The 24,683-nt window shown below is 38.4% G+C and overlaps 1 protein-coding gene across 1 annotated transcript in view; it reads left to right on the top strand.

The window, feature by feature from the left end:
• Nucleotides 1-24,683, top strand: part of map2k5 (mitogen-activated protein kinase kinase 5) — a 59,546-nt gene that overhangs the window by 16,494 nt on the left and 18,369 nt on the right. The window contains exons 9-20 of the mRNA XM_059347055.1: nt 2,070-2,109; nt 2,214-2,282; nt 2,988-3,069; nt 4,709-4,770; nt 7,791-7,839; nt 7,952-8,025; nt 9,590-9,640; nt 9,761-9,832; nt 11,275-11,304; nt 17,331-17,357; nt 17,701-17,733; nt 24,422-24,483. Of these exons, the coding sequence (XP_059203038.1) occupies nt 2,070-2,109; nt 2,214-2,282; nt 2,988-3,069; nt 4,709-4,770; nt 7,791-7,839; nt 7,952-8,025; nt 9,590-9,640; nt 9,761-9,832; nt 11,275-11,304; nt 17,331-17,357; nt 17,701-17,733; nt 24,422-24,483 (651 nt within the window). The remainder of the gene's footprint in view (nt 1-2,069; nt 2,110-2,213; nt 2,283-2,987; nt 3,070-4,708; nt 4,771-7,790; nt 7,840-7,951; nt 8,026-9,589; nt 9,641-9,760; nt 9,833-11,274; nt 11,305-17,330; nt 17,358-17,700; nt 17,734-24,421; nt 24,484-24,683) is intronic.

Genomic DNA, 24,683 nt, shown 5'->3' with positions numbered 1-24,683 from the left:
TCACACACAAGTGACTCTGTTGTATTAGCTTCGCCTACCTTCTCTGGTGGACCAACCACTGCTGAGTGATGGAACACTTGTGATATTTCCTAGAAATGTTGTTCCAGACACCCAATTCCTAATACTGCTTATGCAAAGGCTTTCATCAGTTACCTCATTCAGTGATAGATAGTGACTCAACAGACATTTACTTAAATGAAAATCTTAAATGTTCTAACTTTAAATTAACTCCCTGTGAAAAAGTAATGCATATGAATGGCTTTAATGTTTACTCTGAACCTATATACCGAAATGAATCACAGACGGGAAAGAAATAAAAGAAAAAAGCATTAGCTTTAAAAAGCCGACATTAAACACAACATCACCATACACAACAATTGTACACACACAAACACTCGGATGAAACTTCTGCACTTTGTATCCTATGTAGAGCTTCTAATGCATTACAGAAGTAGTTAGGTGCATTCAGCCATGGGCTGGGTATGTCTCTCAGCATGTCTAGACTTCTCATTGAGAACTACAAGTTGTTTAGCATGGCGAAGAATTGGTTTAATCTCTTTTCAGGCTGCCTTACACACACACAACCTGCCCAGACAGTATTTAACATGTCTACCCCTGCGATCTTGCCTCAATTAACATCTTCATCTTAATTAAGAGGCTGCACTCATGCTTAACTGATATTGATTGTAGCTTAAAGGAAGACCGAGACATCAAAATGGAAACAAGGCCGTCAGCCTTATGTGCAAAGAGCTCTTTTCTAAAAAAGACAACGCTTAAGATTAAAAAAACCCTCTCTAACACTCTTGGGGGAAATAGAAAAAAACACTGTCCACCTTAGTCATGAGAAGGCTTATGGTTTGTTCTAATAACTAAAAACCTAAATAGTATCTTTTGTATTTCATATTTATTGTTTATCTTTTATGTGAGAACATTTGGTCATGCCAACCTTATTCTTTTAACAATCTCTGAAGAGTCTGTAGTTTGATAAGACTGTTGTTAATATGTGTAAACTACAGCTCACATACCGCTTCAGCCAGACACCAGTGTTTGTTCTAACTGTGGGTAAATACCTGACATGGCGCTAAGAGGTGGCATTAATTAAAGGCCTGGGCCAGTTTTTAGGTGTCTGGCCGAAGAGCAATGTGATACTCCAATTTAAGACACATTAATCACACCTTGCACCATACACATTCTCTCTGCGAGACCCACTGACAGCTGAGTAGCCAGGTATCATTTACTAAGCCTTCTTGCAAGCTCACCAGCCTGTGTGACGTACACGGCCCCCACCATCACCTGACAGCTGTTGGACAGTATTTGTCCTTGAGGATTGTATGTTGAGAGGTCCTGAGGTGTTGTCACTGGTGCCGTAAACTAACCTTCAAGGGCTGTAACTAAAGCCGATGTTTGGCATTAAGGAGTTTGATAATTAAATCATTATGGGGCCGGTCTGCGGCTTCTTCTTTACTTGCAACTCAAAACTCTGTCTGGAACAACGAGCGATAGGGCTGACTAGGTTTTGGGTGGTGACCTCTGACCTTTGAAATAAATTGACAGAGGGATTTTTCATGCTAATGTAGACTCTACTATTGCTCAGAAACTAGGAGACGTGTGGAGTTTTTATTGCATAGTCATTTATGTATTTAAAGTATCCAACATGTTTAACTTAATCACCATGTTGGAACTATTTTCACTGCTTTACCTTGCTGTCAGTCAACTCTGTTTAAGTTTAAGGGCCATTATCTCAGCGCTCTTCCAAGCAATAATTCTCCGTTGACAAAAACAGTAATTTTACTTTGCAGAACTTGTGAGTTGCTGTTGTACCGCTGTTTTTATCAGTTATTATGTTTTTGTAATTGTGTGTATTTTATTGAAAAATAAGTTCATACCTCATACAACCCCACTTCAAAAATCTAAACTATCCCTTCAGTGGAGAAATTTTTTTATCATAGTTTCTCACTCAGAAGAAAGCTTTAAAAAACAACACCAGAAACTGTGGTTCCCATTAAATAGACCTCAGCAACTGCTTTTTACAGTTTTGTCTCATATTATCTTCTGTTCCTTTCTTTTAGAGCGTATCATCTTCTGGGCAGGCGGGTTTTAGCTGTCAAGGTGAGGACTCTTTCCGTATCGATGATTGTATTTGCTCTGACCCCTAATCTAGTTCCCCTTCTTCAGAACATCAACAGAACTTTTTAGTGTTTGTTTGATTACAGGTCATACCCCTGGATATCACGGTGGAGTTACAGAAGCAGATCATGTCAGAATTAGAAATTCTCTACAAGGTTGGTTTTGACTTTTTCCTCTTTACAAAAACAATTTTGTATTCCTGCACTGAATGTTGCTGTCCTACCAGATCTACATTGTCAACAAATCAAGAGTCCAACTCAACTAATGAAACACTTTTCATCGCCTCTGGTCTGTAAGCCAGGGATCAGTGATACATGAAAAGATACGCAACATACACATGGGCTATGCATGTGAGTTGAGAGATAGGGTCATTTTCTGTTTCCCCTAAAATGTTCAAGCCCAAACATTGAGAGCATGGAAACTAATTTAAAATAAGCACAAATACATTGTTTGTTTTTAACATTGAACATGAAAGGAAATAAAAATAAAAATAATTGATCACAAAAAAAAAAAATTGAAGGTGAAGAAGTTGTGGTTATCCTGAAACAGGAAACGTAAAGTAACTTGTACTCTCAATCTTCCCAATGTGTATGGAATTAAATTTGACATAAAACAGTTCATGGACTTCAACTTGACGCTTTTGAGTGCCAACAACAATATTTTATGCTTAAGTGGTCATGAGAAACTTTAAATCTTTCACAATTCAGTGCTGTTTCACCCTTGCATGCAAAAATCTGATCACATAATCACTTATAGCTCAAATGCATAAAAAGGAGAATGTGTGAACAAATCCTTTTGTATTCTAGATGTATATATTGCAGTGCTCTTAATGATCTCATAGTCTCTTCTCTTGATTGCAGTGCGATTCACCCTACATCATCACTTTCTTCAGTGCCTTTTTTGTAGAGAACAGGATATCCATATGCACAGAATTCATGGACGGTGAGTTTCTCGGTTGCTTAAGCCAGTAGATCATGTGTTTTTTTTCTTTGCTTGCCACAGCTGTGTGGAAGAGACTTTGGGGATCTGTCCTCTGTCTCTCTACTGTGTATCCATTTACACTTCTGCAGATCAACAGAACGTCTTATCGCTGTGAGCTGCTTAGCATGCCTGTGTGCTAAAAGCTACAAGGGCGTGATAAATCATGACTTAAGTGCATCTGTAGGTGCGTTTGTACGTGTGTGTCTGGATTGCTGTGTGATGGGGGACTGTTCATGTTTTTTGGTGTGTGTTTGTCGAAGTGTGTGTTAATGCAGCGATTCCCCTTTTTCACACATTCGCCAGCTTGTCAGCAAAGTCTGTCTAACCTCTCAGCACTCTTTACTTCATGAAACTTTTCTTTGATCAGTCATTTTCAGTAGTACTTGATTATTGCAGACAGTAAATGATGGTGTAATTAAACAAAAATTGACGGCATAAGGAAACATCAAGAATGCATTTGTCATCTTGTTACTTATATGGCAAATACATGTTAAACTAGACTTCACAGAGTGCCAAACCTCTGCCAAGGCCAATGGTGCATTCACATACTCCTTAGCTTCTATGGGCCATAGCTCAGATGGTAGAGTGGTCGGTGGTTTGAACCCTGTTCACAGTAGTCTTCCTTAAGGCAAGATACTGAAATAACAAATTCACCTGATGGGTCAACAGTGAATGAGGAAACAACATGGACACTACAAAGACAATGTGTAACATTTGTGTTTGAGTGTTTAAAGAGTTTAAAGAGTATTTGCATGACAACATGTAGCAAAGGAAACGGACCAGGCGAGCCATGAAATATGTACCAAAATGTTCACTATTGTTGTTCCGCCTTGAGGGGGTGTTCATGTAAGTTTTTCCAGTCAGAAACCCATGTTTTTGATTCTGACACCACATGAATGCAACACAACGGCCCTGTCTTGCAATGTTAATGAAAGTGAAAAATATTTTTTGTATCCAGGGATTCGCCCCAAAATTGAATCAGTTCTTTTTTGCCCATGCTTCACCCTTCCTCCAAGTGCTGCTGACAAATATAACCTCCTTGGAGGAGGTAACAAATATAATTAGAGTGTCATGTAAATTGGATATTAACAAATACTGAATATATTAAATATAACTGTGTGGACTCACTTTATTTTTCAAGCACACTTTTAAGTAACAGCTGGAATGTGTCCTCTGCATTTAAACCGTTTTCAATATTATGAGCGGTGGACAATTTTTCTGAGAATGTCCACTCTGATGTGGAAACATTTGAGTATATCCTTTTCTTCTTTGTTTTGGTTTTCTTTGACAGTCACAATGGAAATTTTTAATGTGTTGAGACAGACCACATGTTGTCTTTGAACCATTTTGGGATTGGGAGATGTGCTACTGCATTATTTTTCTTTTCTAACTATAAAATATATTTAAATGTTTATTTTGTGTAATTATCCAATTTAAGCAGATCTACAGTTCTTCCTTGGCAGAAAAGTATTGTGGGAAATTCTAGTTAGACCTAATGTATCTGTATCTGTTTTTTTATCTGGACCAGATAACCATTGCAAGTAATATTTTTTGTGTTCACACTGCATCACCACCTGAATGAATAATTTGTATTTTGCAGGTGGTTCTCTTGATGTCTACAAAAGAATTCCTGAGCATGTGCTGGGGAGAATCGCAGTGGCAGTAAGTTGTCATGAATTTCACAAAATCTCACAATTAGTAGTTTGATTACGGAGTAAAAAAACAATTGGAAGAAGACGTGTGATCTGGAGTTTCTATAAACATGGATTTAAAGTGTGGAAATGGTCCCATGTGTGCATGGCAATCACAGTTTTAAATACAACCTGTTATTCATTTGTCACATACAGAACTGCTCTGAGAAAAAAAAGTCACTCATTTTACCAAAGAAATAAAACAAAAGAGAACCACAGGTGTGAATTTTTCAATTAGCTTCTATTTGGTGAAGCGATGGACAAAGTCGGTGTTGTTTTTCCCTTCTCCTCCCCACTCTCTCTTCTCCCTCCCTTTCTACTCTGTTTAAACTCGCATTTTGATAGAAATGGCCTTGTAGTTGATAAATGCATGTCTCGTTTTTCCACACTCATTACCCTTCTTCTGCCTCCACCTCCTCTTTTCTGCCCCCCCCCTTCTTTGACTTTGTCCGTAATCAAACAATGACAGCTATTTAGTCAGTGTTAATTCTAATTCACAGCTTTCCCTCCTTTCGAACTGTCACAGTTGTTAATTATCGCAGAAGGAAAAGCACCCAAGAGGGTGTGAGAGAAGCTGCACACTGCAGTTGTTGCGCTCACACCACCACCTTTTGAGGCAGCAGGACTTCAGAGAGCCTTTGTGCTTTCTCAATTTATCTCCGAGGTTGTCGTGCATCAGAGATGGATGACAGGAGCCTAGTCGCTCATGTCAGCTTTCACATCCCATTAATGTAAAAAAAAAAAAAGCAGAATATATAAATTGGGCAATGAGTGATACTTTAAAAATATATATATATAATTAATATATGGTTGCTTTATGAATCCAGCCGGCTGGGTGGAGCCACATGAGTGTGACCAACCACCAATGCCCTCAAATAAAACAACTGCCTCGCCTCTCTCCTCACTTTACAATTTTTTTTTGCTTTTGCCAGTGTGTGTTTTACCCCCGGTGTCTCCTCCCAGTCATTTTTACATGTTAGACCACAATTGAGGGGCAGCAAAGAGGCCTCCTAAGTAGGAACCTTAACAAATTTAATGAATTTCTCTCAATGTGAAGGAGCAATGTCTCATTACTGAGGCGCTGCCTAATTGCATAGCTCCAATTTAAGAGACAAATCACCCTGTGAAAAAACATTTTCTTGGTTGCTTGTATCTGTAGTGGGATTATTTCAGTGACTACCCAAAGTCTGTAACCACACCAGAGGACTGGAGATTTACCCAGGAATGTAGAGCATTACTGTTACTCAGCTCTCCCTTTATCACAGCAGTTTTTCTTGTTAGTAAGCTGAATTCATCCACTTGGGCAGTCTCTTCCCTTTTCCTGGGTTAAGTGAGTAGGAATAGTCAGTAGAGTAGTTCTTGGAAAAGAGCATTATTGTCTCAAAATTGAGCGCATCATACTCACTTAGATCCTATGGTTACAGTCAAAGGAAGCCAAAAGGACAAAGTCATCCATAAGTGGCAGTAATGCTCACAAAAATAGACACTCTTGGTCCTGAATATAATGTGCACAAAACCACAGAAACACAGACAAGTTGCCCCAATGTTGGAATCCATTGCCCCCAGTGTACAGCATGTAATTTACCTTTTTAGACCAGAATGCCAACACAGCTCTCACTCCATAGCAAATTTTGTTACAGCACTGTCTTCAGAAGTCCTTAGGAAACAGTTTTAAGCTGATTTCTGGATCTTAACCACATCAGAGTAGCAGATATCTGTGTTGCCTCAAATATCTGCCAGTCTGTTAAATAAATAAATAATATCACTGTGCCATAGCTAGGAAAAAATCCAGTCTGTTGCTCTTAATGCGAGGTTTAAAAATTGGCCAGTGGCTCCTTTCCAGCATACAGGATTTCACAAGAAGGCTAATCGGTGTCAACACACCCTCTGGTCCTTATATGTGACAGGGACAGCATTGGGACTGCTGATTACCATTCTAAGGGCAACATCAATACAACATTAGAGACACGTGTGAACCATGACAGCACAGCAGAATCCGAACCTTTCAGCATTTCAGGGTGAATCTTGTCCAACCCCTTGCCTCTTTAGTGACATATCCTGACAGCCAGGTTGTGAGGTGTAAACTGGGCATTGTCCCTGCCTGTAAATGCAGTTTGTGTAGTTCAGCTGGAGGTAACCACTCAACATTAATGCTCTGAACCTCAACCTGTTTCAGGGCCTTTTTGCGTCCGTCACATTTTACACATTGTGACCTTTTCACTGCAATATCTGGAAACGGCACAATCAGGCTAGAGGGAGAACTCAAAAATGTCTTTTGTGCAGTGTAACACAGTTATAATGTAATACATAGCGAAAAAAGGAAAAATGCAAGTTGAACTTCTTTGATAATTTTTTTTTTTTAAATTGAAAAATATATAATCTACAATTATATAACTACAACCTGAGTGCCCACAAATGTTACCAGTAATGGAAATAAATGGCGACTCGAAAGGCTACATGTTTTTAGCTATTTATATATTTACAACCTCTACTTGCACCCTTTCTTGTCCTCTGCTCTGTGTAAACAACCTGAAGTTCAGCCGAAGTTTCACAGAATTTGTCTCATGTGACTGTTAGTCTTAGCTGAGTCATTCATGGCATGCTTATTTTTTACAGGACTGTTAGGTGCTAAAGGTTAATTTTTGGCAACATTTTTAATGCAACTTGTAGAATAACCTGATTTTGATGAGATATTACTATTGTGAGCTTAGATGTTTTTTTCCCCTGATGGAAGCATTTTTGACACATAATTCACAAGGACTATCAGATTTTTATTTTTTTTAAATCCAATGATAATTCCATGTTTACAGTTTCTGGTTCTGATAAATTGTTTGATTTTGATTATTGTTTTAAAGAAAACATTTCTTTTTAAACCCGCCAGTGGGTTCCAGATTTCATAGGGTTAAACAAGACAATTAATTATTCAGCCACATTTGCTGCTTAAACATTAAATGATGTTGAAGTTAATAAAAAAAATGTCTGTGTCTGCAGGTAGTCAAAGGCTTGACATATCTGTGGAGCCTGAAGATACTTCACAGAGGTGAGTAAGGTAGTGCACGGGCTCTGTGTTATTAAAAAAAGAGAACAGAGTTGATAAAGACAAGCTGTAGAGTGCTGATGTTGCAGTTCTATCAAGCAGTTTGTCTCCGCAGATGTCAAGCCTTCCAATATGCTGGTGAACACCCGAGGACAAGTCAAGCTCTGTGACTTTGGTGTCAGCACGCAGGTACACTGATTTGTTTATGTGAGCATGAGAGAGAGAGAGAGAGAGAGAGAGAGAGAGAGAGAGAGAGAGAGAAGAAGAAAAACAATCGTCTATAGCTGCATCACCACTGTCCTGTGCAATCTCTGTGTGTGCACAGATCTGTGTGCATATGGTCAACCTTTCAATCACTGCATTCAACTCAAGACGTCAGTGTCATCCCAAGGGTTTCCTCTCGCATTAACTCCCCCCCACCTCTATTGTTCTGCAGCCTCCAAAAAAATCACTTGTTATAATTATGACCCGCACACACAACAGCAAAGCCTCATTGATATGTATTCAGTAGATGTGGGGAAAGCGTGGGTGGCAGACAATAGCCTCGTCATTGTGGGTGTGTGTGGGGGTGTTTGTGTGTGTTTGCAGTGTAATCATCAGGGAGAGACCTTCAACGTTCCCTAAGACACCAACCCTGAGGACTCTGTCTCCCTTTTCAACACACACACACACACACACACACACACACACACACACACACACACACCAAATTCTGTGGCAAATTGTTATTCATTTTTAACCTCCACTTCCTTGGAAGCTCCAAGGTGAATTTTACACCCAGCATGTGTAACACTAGCAGCATTGACTTGTCCTCTGTCTTTTATAACTCTATTTTTCTATTTATCTCTCTTTCACACATACACACTATTCCTCCCCCTCTCACATTGTAGGGCATGCTAAAAAAAACAGCCATGAGGGAAAAGACACTCATTATCACAGTCCTGTCATTGATGGCTTGTGCCATTGTACACACACACACACACACACACACCGAATAGACTCACTAATGTCTCCTTGTCTTACCCCTGTTCCCTTGTGTGATGGTTGAGAGCAGCCCAAAATATCAACCTGACATGTCAATAGGTGTAAGTTAGATTCAGATCCTATCTTTTCTTATTCCCTCATATTGGACAATGAACACATTAATATTTGCTGATAAGATACGTATAGCTTATTACAGTCACTTGAATTGTCTTAATTGATATTTATATGCAGTAGAGATGGGCCATATGGCTAAAATCTTGTATTGCGGTATATACAATGGTATATGTCACAATACAGTCATTGTTCAGTAAATTCACTTACGAAATGGTTTAAATGAATCATACTGTACCTCATAACGTTTTATTTTCTTATTTTGTTTGAAACTTACACAAAAAAGCAAACAATCTCCACACATGAGATAACACTTGCGTTGAAAGTGTAAAACTAAAATTCTTTTAAGAAATGAGAGAAACAGTTTCAAATATTATAGGTTTAAATGTAAACAGGTGCAGATAAATATCAGTCTGACTTCAATCAATGCAATATAAAAATTACACAAAGTACATACATAAAGAAACACTTGATATTTCCTTTGGGACTTTACCTCACAAGGCAGCACGATTTGCAAGAAACACAAAAACCAAAAGATCATGCAAGAATCTAGCCCTGTTTTCTACCCTTAAAGCTCCCGCAGTAGAAACAATATTGCCAAATCTATACCTGGTCAAAGTCAATTATTTGCTTATCAACTGTTTCATTTATTTTATAGTTGGTGAATTCTATTGCCAAAACGTATGTGGGAACTAACGCATACATGGCGGTGAGTGACCACCCTTCAATTCAATCTCGCATCAAATCATTTTAAAGTTGCACTCGTGAAGATATGAAATAGCCTGTAAGTTTGTCCCTGCAGCTACTGATGTTTGTTGTTGCTTTACAGCCGGAAAGGATATCAGGAGAGCAGTATGGTATCCACGCAGATGTCTGGAGTGTGGGAATCTCATTCATGGAGGTGAGAAAATGTATAAATGGCTCTGCGCTATAGCTGGCATTTGTACACAGAATGTATAAAATCTAGAGTGGTACAGTACTTTTAGAATTGATTCTATTATATGTATTCAGGCTGATTGTTGCTCATTTAGTAGCAATTGTGTGCATCAGTATCTCTTTCATAATTGTCAGTACTTGACTGGCACTCTGCGTTTTAAAATAACATTTTAATTTCAGTATTATATTCCCTGTCCTCTTGTCCTGCCACTGACACGATTGATTCTCCATCTGTTTCTGTCCGCAGCTCTCCCTCTGCAGCATTACAAATGATTTGGGCTTCTGCCTCACCTTTGTGTGTCAATAATGTTTAATATCATTACAATTATAACAATAATAGATGAGTTCAGTGAAAAGGAGCTGTGTCAAAATTATTGACATGATCACAGTGTGATAAAGATGGAATTGTATAGCATTGGACCCCCACTGGCCCTGTTGCCTTTATTTCTAGCTGTGGAAGTGTGCATTAAGCTAAATTAAATGGCTCGCAGTCCCACTCAATTTGGATTGATCTTTGGCCTGCTAGTTTGTCTATTTATGTTCAAGGAAAGACTGTGAGTGTTTTGACGTTTTAATAACGTAATGTTGCCAATAAGCTGTCCTTGACCAAGATGAAAAATGCCCACCCCAAGTGAATTGCCAAGTGTCAGGGAGAGCTGTCACCCAAACCCACCCCCCAGCCAAAATAACACACATTCCATACAACCGTCCCACAATCCTGTCCCGCTTCTCTTTATCCCTCTATTTTGTTCTCTGCAGGTGGTAATCGTGGGGGGGTTATTAACTAATAGCTGATGTTGTTTGATGAGGAAGTGTTATCAGCAGGTGGCAACTAAGCTTACCTCAAAGACAGAAAGTCTCAAGTTGTGCACGCTTCAGTGGCTTCAGCAGCATTTTCTTTCTATGTCTTGATTTCCATGTCATTAAGACACTGGCAATTGAAAGACATGTATACATTAATGCATTTTCATCCAGATACAAAAAGGGTGGACACATTATCATACGTGCCTGTGGTCTAATGGAGTCTAATCCCAACAGCCATTCAAGAAATTCTACCTTTTTTGAAATGTTGACTCAACTCTAAAATACATGTACTTTGAACACACACACATACACACACACACACACACACACACACACACACACACACACACACACACACACACACACACAGTACCTGTTTTTAGGTCAATAACATCCTAAAATTAAATCAGAAAGTTTCTAAAATTGTCCCATTATAAGCCATATGAATGTTAGAACAATGGGGGGAAGGGGGGCTGTTGGATTGTGTTGCATAAGTTGTACAGTGTTTGCAGATATTTTTGCAGTATGTTTTACTATTTCAAATGTGTCAGGAAAAATCTAAGAATATCCTCTAACACTTAATTTTTCTATCTTCTGACACAGTTGGCGTTAGGCATGTTCCCTTATCCACAGGTAAGTTATTGTCAGTGTTTGATTATATAATTAATTTGTATTTTAGACAAAAAAGCTGTTGTTGTGATGATTCCTGTTGCAAAAAAAACACTATTAGTTAACAGTCCTAACAATGTTCTCAGTGGTTAAAGGACAGTTTTTGCTGCAAATTACTTTTTCTTTTTAGATCAAATTGTTTAACTTATTCTATTGTTCTTATGAATTTTTGCTTCAACTCGAATGTGAGGAACTGATCATGTTTAAAAGTCCTGAATGAGAGTAACATGTCCACTGGCCTGGAAATATAATTTCCTGTCATCTGTATTACTTTTTCGAGTTTTCTCTGTGTTGATATACAACTTTAAATGTATAAATCCACTGTTTGGGTTCAGGTTTTTTTCCCCTCATTACACTAAGTTAAAATCCTGCTCAAATGTAATTGCCGACCTCCGAAGTGACTTCCCAATCCCATCAAGTCTTAATTAGCCCTTTAAGATGGGTTTATCTCACTAATCTCTCGTGGTGCAATCTAAATCTGGTTACCTCAGGTTACCTCCTGGCCGCCTGCCTACACGAAATGTGAAGGGACAGATTTTATCTGATGACGATATGTTCTTAGAACTGTACTCTTAATTGCGTGAAAATTATGCTTTGACCTTAATTCTATCTTAATTCTATTATGAAATGTTGTGTATTGTGAGATACGGCCAGCTTTTTTGTTGGAATTCTTTTTTTAATGAAGCAACATTATCAAGAGAAGTGTTCACGTGTCAAAGACATCTGTGTTAGTGTGTTGTGGAGATAACTGCTGAAATTAGCATTGTAACCAGCTACCCTCGGCCCGTCCTTCTAGTACCACTTGTCCCCCGAGAGGCGATAGTGAGTAACTGTAGTGTCCAGTATCAAGTAAGCAGCTGAAACTAAGGCCCCGTTCACACGAGGACGGTCTGAACAGAAGACGCAAAAGTGGCGTCGCGTCTTCACTTTTTATTCCTCGTTTAGACAAGCATTTTCGGGAGGAAATCTGCTGCATACGGTGACGCAAAAGTGTGTGAAATTCAATTGTATGCAGCCAGGTGGCATCTTAAAGCGATAAGAGCATCTTTGGGCATGCAGAAGTTTTCACGCCACACATTTTCATCAGCTTCTCCTTCCACAAAGTTATCCACCATCACTAGATCTCCCAGGTCTCGTTCACAGCCGTCTGGCTCGCCTCCGACGAATTGCTGCATCCAAAATGTGATCGAGGTAATTACAGATCCTTCTCTGTTCACTAATAATATCTCTACATATCCTGTACATTTGGTGGAAAGACTCCTGTAAGTTTATTAGAGCTGCCAGAGCAGCTTGAAGGTCCGACGCATGGAAATAATCCCACATTTGTTTATTTTCCTGTACTGGAGCATGTATGTGACGTAAACACATACGTGACGTGAGCAGATCTGAGCAGAGTTTTGCGTCTTGTCAGTGTAGACGGACACGCTACGGCGGAGCGTATTTAACTTTTCCACTTTGGAAGGTGGTTTCAGATTTTTGCGTCTTTAAGCCCCCAAAAGGCCGTCACCGTCTAAACGAAAGGCACTTCCGATAAAATATTTTGTCGTTTTCACCCGCGAGCGTCCTCGTGTGAACGGGGCCCAAAACTAAAATTAAGACATACTCCCAAACAGAGATTCTGTATTTAATTCTGTGATTACTAGCTCAGTGCAGCGCATGGAGACCAACAGCTGGCAGAGAAGAGGCACAGGGGCCTAGCATGCCTTATCACCATAACCATGTATATCACCATGTGTGCATTGGTAATCCACAGTCTCATGTCGTCCAGCTTGTTGACGAGAAAGACGCAAGTTTATGCACTTTTATCACGGTTTGATCTCCTCACTTCTGCTTCCTCTTGCAGTTGCCAATTGTTGGAGTATGTGGGCAGGAATTACAAACCGGGCGTTCAACATCCATATGTTGAACGCCCGGTTAACTTTCTAATAACTTTCTTGTTTGATCAACAAGGAAAGAAAATCTTGATAGTGTTGTACGTATCGGCACATTTGATTATTTTCTGTGGAAAAGACTGGACTGCTCCGTCAGCCAAATGAAACTTCATTGCGGTTGATTAAAGAAGCAGAGTGTGATGTAACCACTGCACTATCTGCCCAGGGATTGCCTAATTGACTGCTTCCTTTCACTATGCCAGCTATCCTTCCTGGGAAAGAGAAAACCAATTTAATAAATGTTGGAGTTGGATGTCATATGAGACTTAAAATCTCAGCATTGACACATTAAAATGAACTTAAATTTCTTCAGGCCATGAGTGTTAAGGATGTAAATGTCAAGTTACTTCAGTTTGAAGAAGCTATTCTATAGCATCATCTATTATGTGCTGAGAGAGACCCAAATGTTTTTATACAATAATTAATCCAGCACCTAGTTGCGTTCTTACACAGTGGGACAGATCACAGTCATGATGTAGCGTTTCGCTTGTTTTCTGTTTTGAGCATCAATTTCTATGATGACGAAAAATAAATCCAAGCCCTTGTGTATGGGAGCAAAGGTGTGTTTATGCAGCACATGAACTGTATAGTGATGTAAATGTAACATGATCGGTGTGTCCACTGTGGAGTGTGTATGACGACAGAATAGGGCATGTCTGATTTTAGAGTGCTGTTTCTTCTTCCACTTAATGCTTCCATTATCATGTTAATTGTTAGTATGTTTTTACAAATGAATGAATGGTATTTTAATCCACGCTCATTGATAGAAATGGGGTAGACAAAATATTAGAGACACCTCTCAGTTTATAGGTTTGGCTCTTCGCTGTCACACAGTTTTCCTCATCTTAGTGTTAATTTTCCCCTAACTCCATATGGTACTGCAGACAGTTCACCTGCAGGCTGTAACAGAGCGGTGTGGCGAGAGCGCTCGGATCCAGCTCGTCAGGCGCAGCCAGCCAAAGTCCTCGGGCCTAAGCTGTCATTTTTGCAGACGCTGGCACAGCTGTCTGTGCAAAACCCGCTGCTACACTTCACAAAGAACATTTTAGTACATACTGAGGGAGAAGTTAAAGAAGATGAAAGAGAGAGAGAGAGATGGGAAGGGAACCAATGGCATATGAATTTCCACTGTGGACTAGTGGAAGCTGCAGAATTAGTTGTTAAAGTTGAATTTGGCTTTGAGGTGTTCATGATTTTCACTTTTGAAAACTCAATTTTAGCATTGTTTGGCGGCTTGTGTTCACCCTTTGCAGTCAGAGGAAGTGTGGGCTTGTCAGTTGCTTTCATTTGTGTTTGGTTGATGCATTATCCTTCATTCATTGTTTTTGTATATGCACGCACAGTGGAATCATCACCTCATGTTTGTCATGATTAGAGATGGTCTCTTTAATTCCACTTCACCACATGTCGGGATTCATTTGCGTCCTTTGTCAGGAGTTAATGGAGTTTTTTTGCACGGCTCGCTCTGAAAGTCTTTGAAGACACCAGACCTGATGTGATGTGTATACAGCCGCCAGCACTATTGCTTCTGATTGATTTGTTTGCTCTATGGTTGTTTTTGTTTCTCTGTATTTCGTCATATTTTCTCAAATTTGAATGAATCTTTGGATGAAACACCATGGCAGTTATTTGTGTGTATGTTTCAGTAGCTTTCATTACACATCACTGCATCCATCAAACAGCACAGACGCTTTGCCTTTTCTTCCCAAATGAAATGGAAAGAAAAATGGTATTGTAGTACCATGTACTGTATGTGTGTTGTATCAGCTACAAACTCTTTTTTACTTTGCTTGGTCACATGTCCTCCTTTAAGAAATAGTAAAACAATATTTCAGTGAATTAGGCTTCCCATTTAGGCTTTAGATTACCTAATAAATAATGTTAATGAATATTAATCATAAGTATGTACAGCTACACTACATTTGTCACTATTTATTACCATGCTGTTCACTTTCAACCAAACATTTTTTGTTAACGTCTGTATTACCTTATATTTTGCCATGCAGCTAATGAATAATAATGATTTCTAAGATGTTGTATTTTGAATTCGGTATAGCTTATTTATCACTACCCAAACAGGGGATGCAAATCTGTCCCTCAGTTAATCTGAGTTGAGCAGTATTGAAGTGTTTGACTCAAACTGAGATGTAGGACATTACAGTAAAGAAAATTACAGAGAAAAAAACCCTCTTCTTATAGTGAGATCTCCAGAATCAGAATGGCCATAACCAAAGCATGCATGTCAACCTTTGTTGACGGTGTTAATCAAAAAGAGGGCAGGAAAGAGTTTTCTGATTCCTTACCTTTGAAGAAATATCTTTGAATTTCAGGAAAGAAACAGCCATCTGATCTTATGGAAGTGTTTATTGATTTGCTCTCGAAAAGCGACAAAAACCATTTTACATCTAAAAATTGTAGCTTCTTATTTTCACAATGAGCCCCCTGTGAGATTTTCAAATAACGCAGAAAAGCTTGATGTGACTCACAAATCATCACAAAACCACTTTTATCATGAGTCTCCAGCTCAAAAAAATAAGAAGCTACAGTCATCATTTAGTGACACACGCACGCACACACACACACACACACGCACGCGCAACATCACAGCAACATCACACAACATCCTTGCTTGTCAAACATCAATTTGTTTGTTCTTCTTACATCGGTATCAGCAGAAAATGTGCATTGGAAAGGTTTTAACTATTAATGTCATATTAAACAATATTACCCTCAGGATGAACATGCAGCTAATGATATGTCTACCAGATAATCAGCCCACAGTGATGGGAGACTGTTAAGAGGGAAAGATAGAGAGGGATTATTAAAGTTCTCTTTTTGATATGTGGTCAAGCTACCTAGTACAAGAAGAATAAGTGCTCAATTATGCTTGAATAAGTTAGTCTCCCACTATCCAATTTCAACCCCTGGAGCAGCACGCAATTTTGTCCTAGTAATTATTTCTGAACAAATTAGTTTTCCATAGTTGCCTTTAATGTGTCTGAATCAGGCAAAACTGGATATAGAGGCAGTTTAGGAGTCTCTTGGTATTTGCAGAGTGTGAAAACCTGTATTTAATTGAGTGAATCAATAAGTGCTCTAATGCACTGTCAAAAGACCCGGAGAAATGAGCAATTTATTTACCAAACTTTCTCAGACATTTAGCTGAGCTGAGTTTTCAGGCCTTATACGATTTAGTCTAAATGAGGAAGTTATAAATTTGGGTTTTTAGAAATTAAAACGGATTGTCCTGATGATAAAGCCCCTGGGGTTTTTAAGTAGGAAAACTAAATGCTCTCTTTGGTTTCACTGCAGTGTCACTTTACATTTGAATTTAAGAAATGCTGTCAAAATTAACGCTTAAATGTTTGCTATTGATTTTATTTTTTCTAATTGATTCACTGCCCCAATTTTAAGATATCGTCTCAGACTGTCTCTCATCTAGCTAGCTCATATTTTTAAGGCCTCTGCACAGCCATATGTTTTGATTATAGATATAGAAAATGCATTTCTTAAGTAAAAAAAAACAACGTATATCTTAGATCTCTGTAACTATATTTTGTTTCCGTTGATTTCCAAGCCCGACACTAGTTATTTGGGGCTATTTTTTTCTGCTCCTTCTAAGATCTGCCTCTCTTTGTCCCTGTGACCTTATTGTCACCTGATATATAGGTATCTTACCGTATCCTGGCTTCTTTATTGTCAGTATTTCACCTGTGAAATTGCCACGTTGAGCATGCTCATTACAAAAGTCACCCATACTGTTTCTAACAGTTCTTCTACATCCCGGCACATCTCGACAACCTTGAGGGTATGAATAAAGTACTACTCCGAAAATTAGCATTAGTGGATCTTTTACCCCCATTCTCCACAAATGAGAACAAGGCCATTAACATTTGTGTGTTTTCATTATGTAAATGGTGTTAACGCATACTCACAAATTGCCAACAGGAAAGCAATAATTTTCTCCTAGTGATCATAATGTGTCCAAGTGCATCGTCTTGATTATGACACGCTAATTACATATTGCCTCGTCCCTTCTTCTTTGTTTTTCCCCTACAGATTCAGAAAAACCAAGGATCTTTAATGGTAAGTTTTATTGCATTAGAATAGGAATGAAAGAAAATAGAGGTCTCCCACACTACAGTCTGTTACTCTTGGTTGGCTCTCTCATTTGAAAAAACACTCAAATTGCATTTTTGCAATGAAATATTAGATCATGCTTAAACTGCTGGTATTACATTAGGTGCCATTATGGAATAATAAAAACATGCAGGAGCTGAAGAATTGCTTTGCTTGAGCTCGCTGCATTTGATTAATCTAAGTAGATACTTTTCTTTTTATCACACTATTGATTTTCTCTATTGCTAAGAAATTCCATGTAGGCTGACGTGTTTTTTTTTTTCATCTCCCTGTGTCTCTCCACTTCCAGCCTCTCCAGTTACTGCAATGCATCGTTGATGAGGTGAGTCGTCGTCTTATGTGCTTTTGCATCTAAAGTCAGTCCTAATGGCCCGGAAAGCTTATATTTTGTTTCCTAATGAAGCAAACCACTCAGGCGGCTTTGCTCCCCACTCACTCAACCCTTCACCCTATGCAACTGCCTCAGGCAATACACATATGCACACGCACATTACTGTAGAGGTTGGACCTGTCATGAGTGACACACACACACACATATACACACAGCTTTGAAATCTGTGTACAGCAGAGCCAGTACCAAAGCATTTGTTTAACCAGGACTGTTTTTATGACTGCACTGGTTGTTTGTGTATGTAAAAAAAAAAAAAAAAAACTAAACTAAACGGACTGATGATGACACATGAACACTGGAGACCACATCTTTTTTATTTTATTTTATTTCACCAAAAAAAAGGAAATTTAACAGTGACACATTTCATAAGTTGATGAACAAATTAGGTTTAAGTCATATTTGGTGTATTTTCCCTCTTTATAATTAGTTTACCTAAGTAACACCTGATACTGACATGTTCCCAATAACCCTTCTATTTTTGATTTTGATTTTTTGATTTCTTGGTATATAGAAACGCTCATTTATTGTGTCTGTGTATATGAATGTGGAAGCTCACACTGCCACATTTTATCAAAACCAGCAATCACAACCTCTTCCTCCTCTCTCTCTCTCTCTCTCTCTCTCTCTCTTGCTGACGTCCACTAAAAGGAGAAATGCAACAACACCTCTCTAGCCTAAGCCAACCGCCCAAACTCCATCACCAGCCATGTCGCACATTAAACATACAATGTCACTTGTCCTTAACTGCCTATAGATTTGGCCGTAATTAATAATTAAATGCTTTTGGTTGTAATGGATTGACCCGGGTTGAACTGTTCATTAGTCAGCGAGACAGAGGCATCACTCAAAACTATTTTTTTCAGTGCCTTGTCCTGTTCCTCCCCTTGAGGCAAAAGAACATTTATGTTGTCCCTGGCGAGCCAGCACTGCCTTACTGTCCCAGCTAATGCAGTGTTTTAGAGGAGAAGACAAGAGGATAAGCACTCTTTGGAAGATGAAGTCGCTCAGAGAGAATGTAACAGTTGAAGACTGCATTACAGTCCAGTAGTTCAGTAAATAGTTCAGTACGTAGTAGAATACCTAAAGAAGTGCTCTCTTAAGCCAGGCTCAGCCTACAGGGGTTTGAGGCTGATATATCCTCAAATCACCCCTTCGGACAACCAAACCTCAGCTCAGTATTTGACGCAGTTATTGGATCGCCTTGAAAAGTTGTATTGGCATCATCTAGGTTGGTTGAAATTGTCTTAATCACACAGAACTTATTTGGTAGAGCTCTGTGATGCCTCATCATCTGTGACATGTTTGACTTGTGGTGTTCCCCAAAGCTCCATCCTTAGACCCCTTTTGTTCTGTGTATACATGATATACATCATCATTCATAAAAACAAAATTTAGTAGTGTTGTGATGGAGACTGCACACAAATGTATGCCTCATTAAAATCCAGTGAAGAAGGCCATGCACATCAGTTATTAGTGCTGAAATAAAGTGTGAGATGTCCCAAAATGTCATCTAGCTAAAAACACAAACAAAACTAGAATCCTTGTTTCTGGTCCTCCAAAGCCAATCCCAGTTTTACAAAAATGTTTTGGCTCTTTGTCTTTGTTAGGCCTGTTTTAATCTATTTTCACCAGTTACCAGTAAGTTTTTAGTTTAAGTGATTACTTTTAAAGCTCTTCATGGTTTAGCTCTGAGTAATCATCCTGAATTGCTGCTCCCCTGTGAGCCGGTAGCAGCCTTGTATCCTATCCTAAGTTCTGTCTCAAGTAGGTTCTGAACAGTCCTGTATAATTAAAGTTTATTATTATTATTATTATTATTATTATTATTATAGTATAACTTGTAGAGTTTATAGGCACCATGGACCTGCACTGATCCCATGCGGTAGTTAATTCAATGCTACGGTATTTTTAATTGAGCTGGACACACCTGCCTTCTACATCATGGCAGGGGTGATAAATTATACCTGACTCATTGACACTTTGTAAGTATTGCCTATTAGTACATTCTGTAGATGTGATCCAACTAATTTTTTCTTTGGTTGTGATGTTTTTATATTGTGTGTGACTTATCCAGTGGGGATTTGAAAGTTGCTTTAATGGTTGAATGAGTAATAGGCTCCTGTAAATGGATCATTAATATTATTGTAGCTAGAGGTATGTGTGTGGTGGGGGGTGGAGTGTAACAGTCTGCCTCTCTCTTTTTTTTCTCTTCCTATCACACATAAACACACAGTGGGGCATGGCTGAGAAAGGCTCAAATAAAGATTTGAGTCTCATGAGGCTCAAAATAAAGAATAACTAAATAAGGAGATGAAAATTAATTTTAACAATAAGACGGCAGACAGATCAACAGATACACAAAGGATTGTAATTTTCACCTGAATGAATTGGAAATAAAAGATGGCTACACAGAGAAATAAAAATTCCGGAATAATTATGTGGCAAGGAGAGTGGCCTTGAAAATCACAACATCAGAACAGATCAAATGTCACAGAAGAGAAAACATGGTCGCAAGTCACAGCTAACCGGATAGATAGCAGTTCATCCAAGTTACAAAAAACAGCTTTTCTCAGCTTCCTAGTGGTCTATAGGTGTGTGGATTAGCCAAAATGAAAAGAAATTTTTAAAAATTCAGAATAAATATATCCTTTTAGAAACCGAAAGAAAGAAGTAAAAGAAATCAAAGAAATACGGAGTATAACACAAGTTCAAACTGGTGTATGCAGTAAGCAGGAGCTGTGTATGCAGCTGGACGTGTGTGTGTATCTTGTGTATGATCAGAATGAATGAAAAAAGTTAGGTAAAGCCAGCCCACAGAGAGACGGACTCATCTTGATTCGAACAAAACCTGGAGCTCTGAATCATGAGCTTTGACTCATGCTACTCATTCCACCTAATTAATTTTGAGTATGTGGAGAAAACTAAATGTCATAACCCGGCATCTGTATTATGGCAGTTCAATGCGCATTTCACCATTCGCATCTAGATCAACCATTCAGGTAGACTTAAGTCATATTAAGGCCAAAGAGTGGTACCCCGTTTATGTTCAATTTCAAAAAATGCCACTGTAAATCATCCAGTGCATCTTTTTCAATGGTAGTTGGTATTAGTGTATAGCAGAGAAACGTGTCCACCTTATTCACCTGAGGTCTTGAAAGAAAAGTTCTCTGTAGTTGTTCCCACCATCTGTCTGCTGTCCACCTTCATTAATGTGCCTCACTGCTCTATTTGTTGAATAGCAAGTGTCTCCACTAATAAAGAACTCCCACTTTAATTTTAAGCCTGTAATTACTGATCTAATTTTGCCTAATAATTGCTTCATGGCAATGACATGTATATTTACTTGTACCCTTGTACCCTCGTAGTGTGTGTTCTGTCTCGTAGTGGAGTGCATTGACAACCAGAGGAATAATTCACGCAGACTAGCCACTTTCATCAGCCTGCTTGTCTTTTGTGCCATCGCCTGCTGCCACATCAAAGCTGCAGCGGTGTTCCTCTCAGCTGGAGACATGAATACATGCATAAATGTGTGTGTTTGGGTTTGTGTGCCTGCAAAAAGGTGCATGCAAATATGTGGGGAAAGTGCAGAGAGAGATTTTGTATCAGGTTTAGCCTACACAACACATAAATTAGTTGTGTAGTCAACACTGTGCAAACTGTGGGTCCAATTGATCCTGTATTTCTTTTTGCCGTGTGTGTGTACACCATAGTACAGTGGTTGCAAATGATTTGGTATTCTCCCTCTAAATGAAGTGTAGACTCAGGCTTGTAGTGTGCATTGCTCAAGGGCATTTGTTTGTGCATGCCTGTGTGTATGTGCATGTGCTATGATATATTGCTCATCCAAGCGGCGGCAGCACTCTGAAGTGCAGCAAGATTAGAAGGGAACCCATTCCTTTGTTAATTTAAATGGGTTCATGCATCATGCTTTGCGGGAGCCTGCCGATCAGAGCATTAAGGAATAGCGAATACTGCCCAGAGGTGTTTTTAATGGCACAGCAGGGCTCCACATGTAAAGAGGTCTAATTCACCACATTTGAATAAACGCCTGGCTGTGGACCCAGGCTCATATTTTTTTGTGCATTTTAGAGTAGTTTGAGTAGTACTAAACCTACTTGTCAACTTATTTATGATATTGTGCGATTGTGCGTCTTGTATCCAGAGTATATGTATATATATATATATATATATATATATTTCTCTATTGGGCATCCCTCTCTACCTTTAAAAAACTCCTTAAGACCCAGCTCTTCAGAGAGCATCTTCTTTCCTCACCACACGATAATTCTACTCCTTGTCACTAGCACTTATTGATGCACTAATAGCTCTTATTGCACTATACCTTGATTGTTTGCTTTTATTCTTCCTGTCAGTCGCTTTGAATAAAAGTGTTTGCTAAATGACTAAATGTAAATGTAATATATATATATACGCAGATTATAGAAACATATCCACTATCAAAATATTTTCTTATTACCATCATTTTTGATTAAAGTGTATCATAAAAGTTGTCTATTTATAATTGAAAGCTGCCTATTATTTTGTTTATTCTGATTTCTTTTTTTTTTCTTTTTACAAACTAGAAACAGAAATTTCAACACTATGAAAAGGAAAAACTCTTATCCTGTTGCTTTTTCACACACAATTCTTAGTACAGGTGTTAACTTTATACAGCTATTGCTATGTAAGGGTCTACATTTTTATCCAAGGATATTGAGGGTTGAAATTGCTATGAATATTTACAGCTTCCAAACATAGGGGAAGAAGCAGAGTCAGAGTAGGGGAATGGATGTAGTAATGAGGTGAGGGGCGGTAATAAAAGGGCAGTCTGCCCCAGCTGTTCTACATGACACGGTTCATAGACCCTCCATTGACAACATGTCGCAAGGCTGACACACACACACACACACACACACACACACACACACACACACACACACACCTTACTCTTGTTAATTTTGGCAGCAAGATTTAGTCCTGAGATCAAATCTCCATGTGCATTTTAGGCATTTTGATTAACTTCACCCTCATATTTAGAGTCCACTGTTGTAGGGGTTATAAACGGAAACACATTTAACATGCTAACATACATTTGACAACATCACTAGATGTGCTGATCTTCTCCGGGAAGAGGGAGAAAAAAAACAAGAGTCAACTTGTGTCCTTTTAAACACAAAAGCAAAATGTTATGAAATGATTACTGAAGCAGTTGGTATTTACATTTGCAAAGAGCCAAGGTGGAATTAATTGACACACTGTTTTAATATTGTCCTCTATGTAGCCTTGACTTTGAATGAATTTTAAAGTAATGTTTAATGTATGAAAAGAGGGGTCACTGCCATGTTAATGCTTGGTCAGGAATCAAATGTTTCAGTTCTACAGTTCAAAACAATATTTCCAAGTTTTGCCTCGTCTTTATCTTGTGTCTCGAGTTGTTTGGTGTAATCTAAATGTTTGGTTTTTTTTGTTTGTATTCTATAAACAACCCCTTTTTACTTTTTAAGTGTTTCCTCCTTGGCTAGACGACCTTCATTTGCTCTTTTCAGTGAGAAGTGCGCGTTGGCTCAGTCAAAGACCATTCAACATTAACCGTATACAAGTGATTAACAAAAATTTGTCTAAAAGTATGTACTTACATGATTAACAACGATGGAGATTTTTTTTTCATTTCAGCATTAGGCTCTGCACAATACAGCTTTATTATAAGCCAGTTTCTCTTGAATGTGCACTTTAATCTTTTGAATCACCAGACTTGTTGTTGCATTGAACCAATGAGCCAAATAATGTGTCACCCAAATTTCTTAAAACTGCTCAGTGTTGACCAATTATTCCTAAAAATGTAATCCAAATGGCTATAATTTAATGGTTTGATTCTGCAAACTGTCTTTTTGATTTAGAATTTCCTGTGTAAGAAGGGGTGACATTTTATATCTAAAAAGTAAAAGTTTTTTGTTTCGGGCCATTATTAATGCCATAACACAGAAACAGGAGGAGAAATTGTGACCATATTTCACATTTGTTCAGATACTGAATTTGTGACACTAATCTTGTGTGTGCACCTTGAAACTTTAGAAATTACTTTAAAGTATTATCTACATGTATTACATGAGACATCAGATATGGTTTTCACATATTAAACCTTTAAACCTAGATAACATAACATGTTTTTTTTATAATTTAGCTAATCAGTTTTAGTTTCGAACCTCTGTTGGTTTAGTCCTCTTAGAATCAAGGTTTAACCGTCCGGCTGGTAGTTTTGCAGGATTAATGTCAAAGAAGATTTTCACACATCCAACCACCTCAGGCGCAAGGGATTGGAAAGTAAATGTGTCTTTAGGAAAAGTGCACTATTTTTTGTGGACTACCAATTAAAGTGTTATTTGAGGTTTACAGTGATTTTCAACTTTAGTTTGGCAATTGCACAACACAGGTAGCATAAACTTTTAATTGGGTTAATAATTTCAAATCAAGTTCATCCAAACTATGACTAATTCTAATCTGGTTTTTAACTTCAGTCATGTGCAGTTTTTTGTCAAAATCCTTCAGCCAAGGCACTAGTTATCATAATCCCAGAATTAAATTTTACTTGTCTTCTAAATTGTTTTGTTCCTCCTCACAGGATCCTCCAGTTTTTCCTGTCGGCCAGTTCAGTGAAAAGTTTGTTCACTTCATCACTCAGTGGTAAGTCATTTACTGTTCAATACAGTAATAAATAGAATAAATATATTTTATTTTAACAGCTTCAGATTTAAAATAGTCATGTCTGTTTTCAATGCCTGCTGACTGTATAGTGCTTTTGTTTGTGATTCTAGTTCATAATGGCTTAATATGTGTGGCACAGTCAGCAGTCACAGTTCAGAGCCAGACTGAACAATTACAAC

Source organism: Centropristis striata, chromosome 2 (assembly GCF_030273125.1).
Source record: "Centropristis striata isolate RG_2023a ecotype Rhode Island chromosome 2, C.striata_1.0, whole genome shotgun sequence".
Taxonomy (NCBI): domain Eukaryota; kingdom Metazoa; phylum Chordata; class Actinopteri; order Perciformes; family Serranidae; genus Centropristis; species Centropristis striata.
The sequence above is the reverse complement of the archived record's forward strand: the minus strand, read 5'-3'. Positions and strand labels throughout refer to the sequence as shown.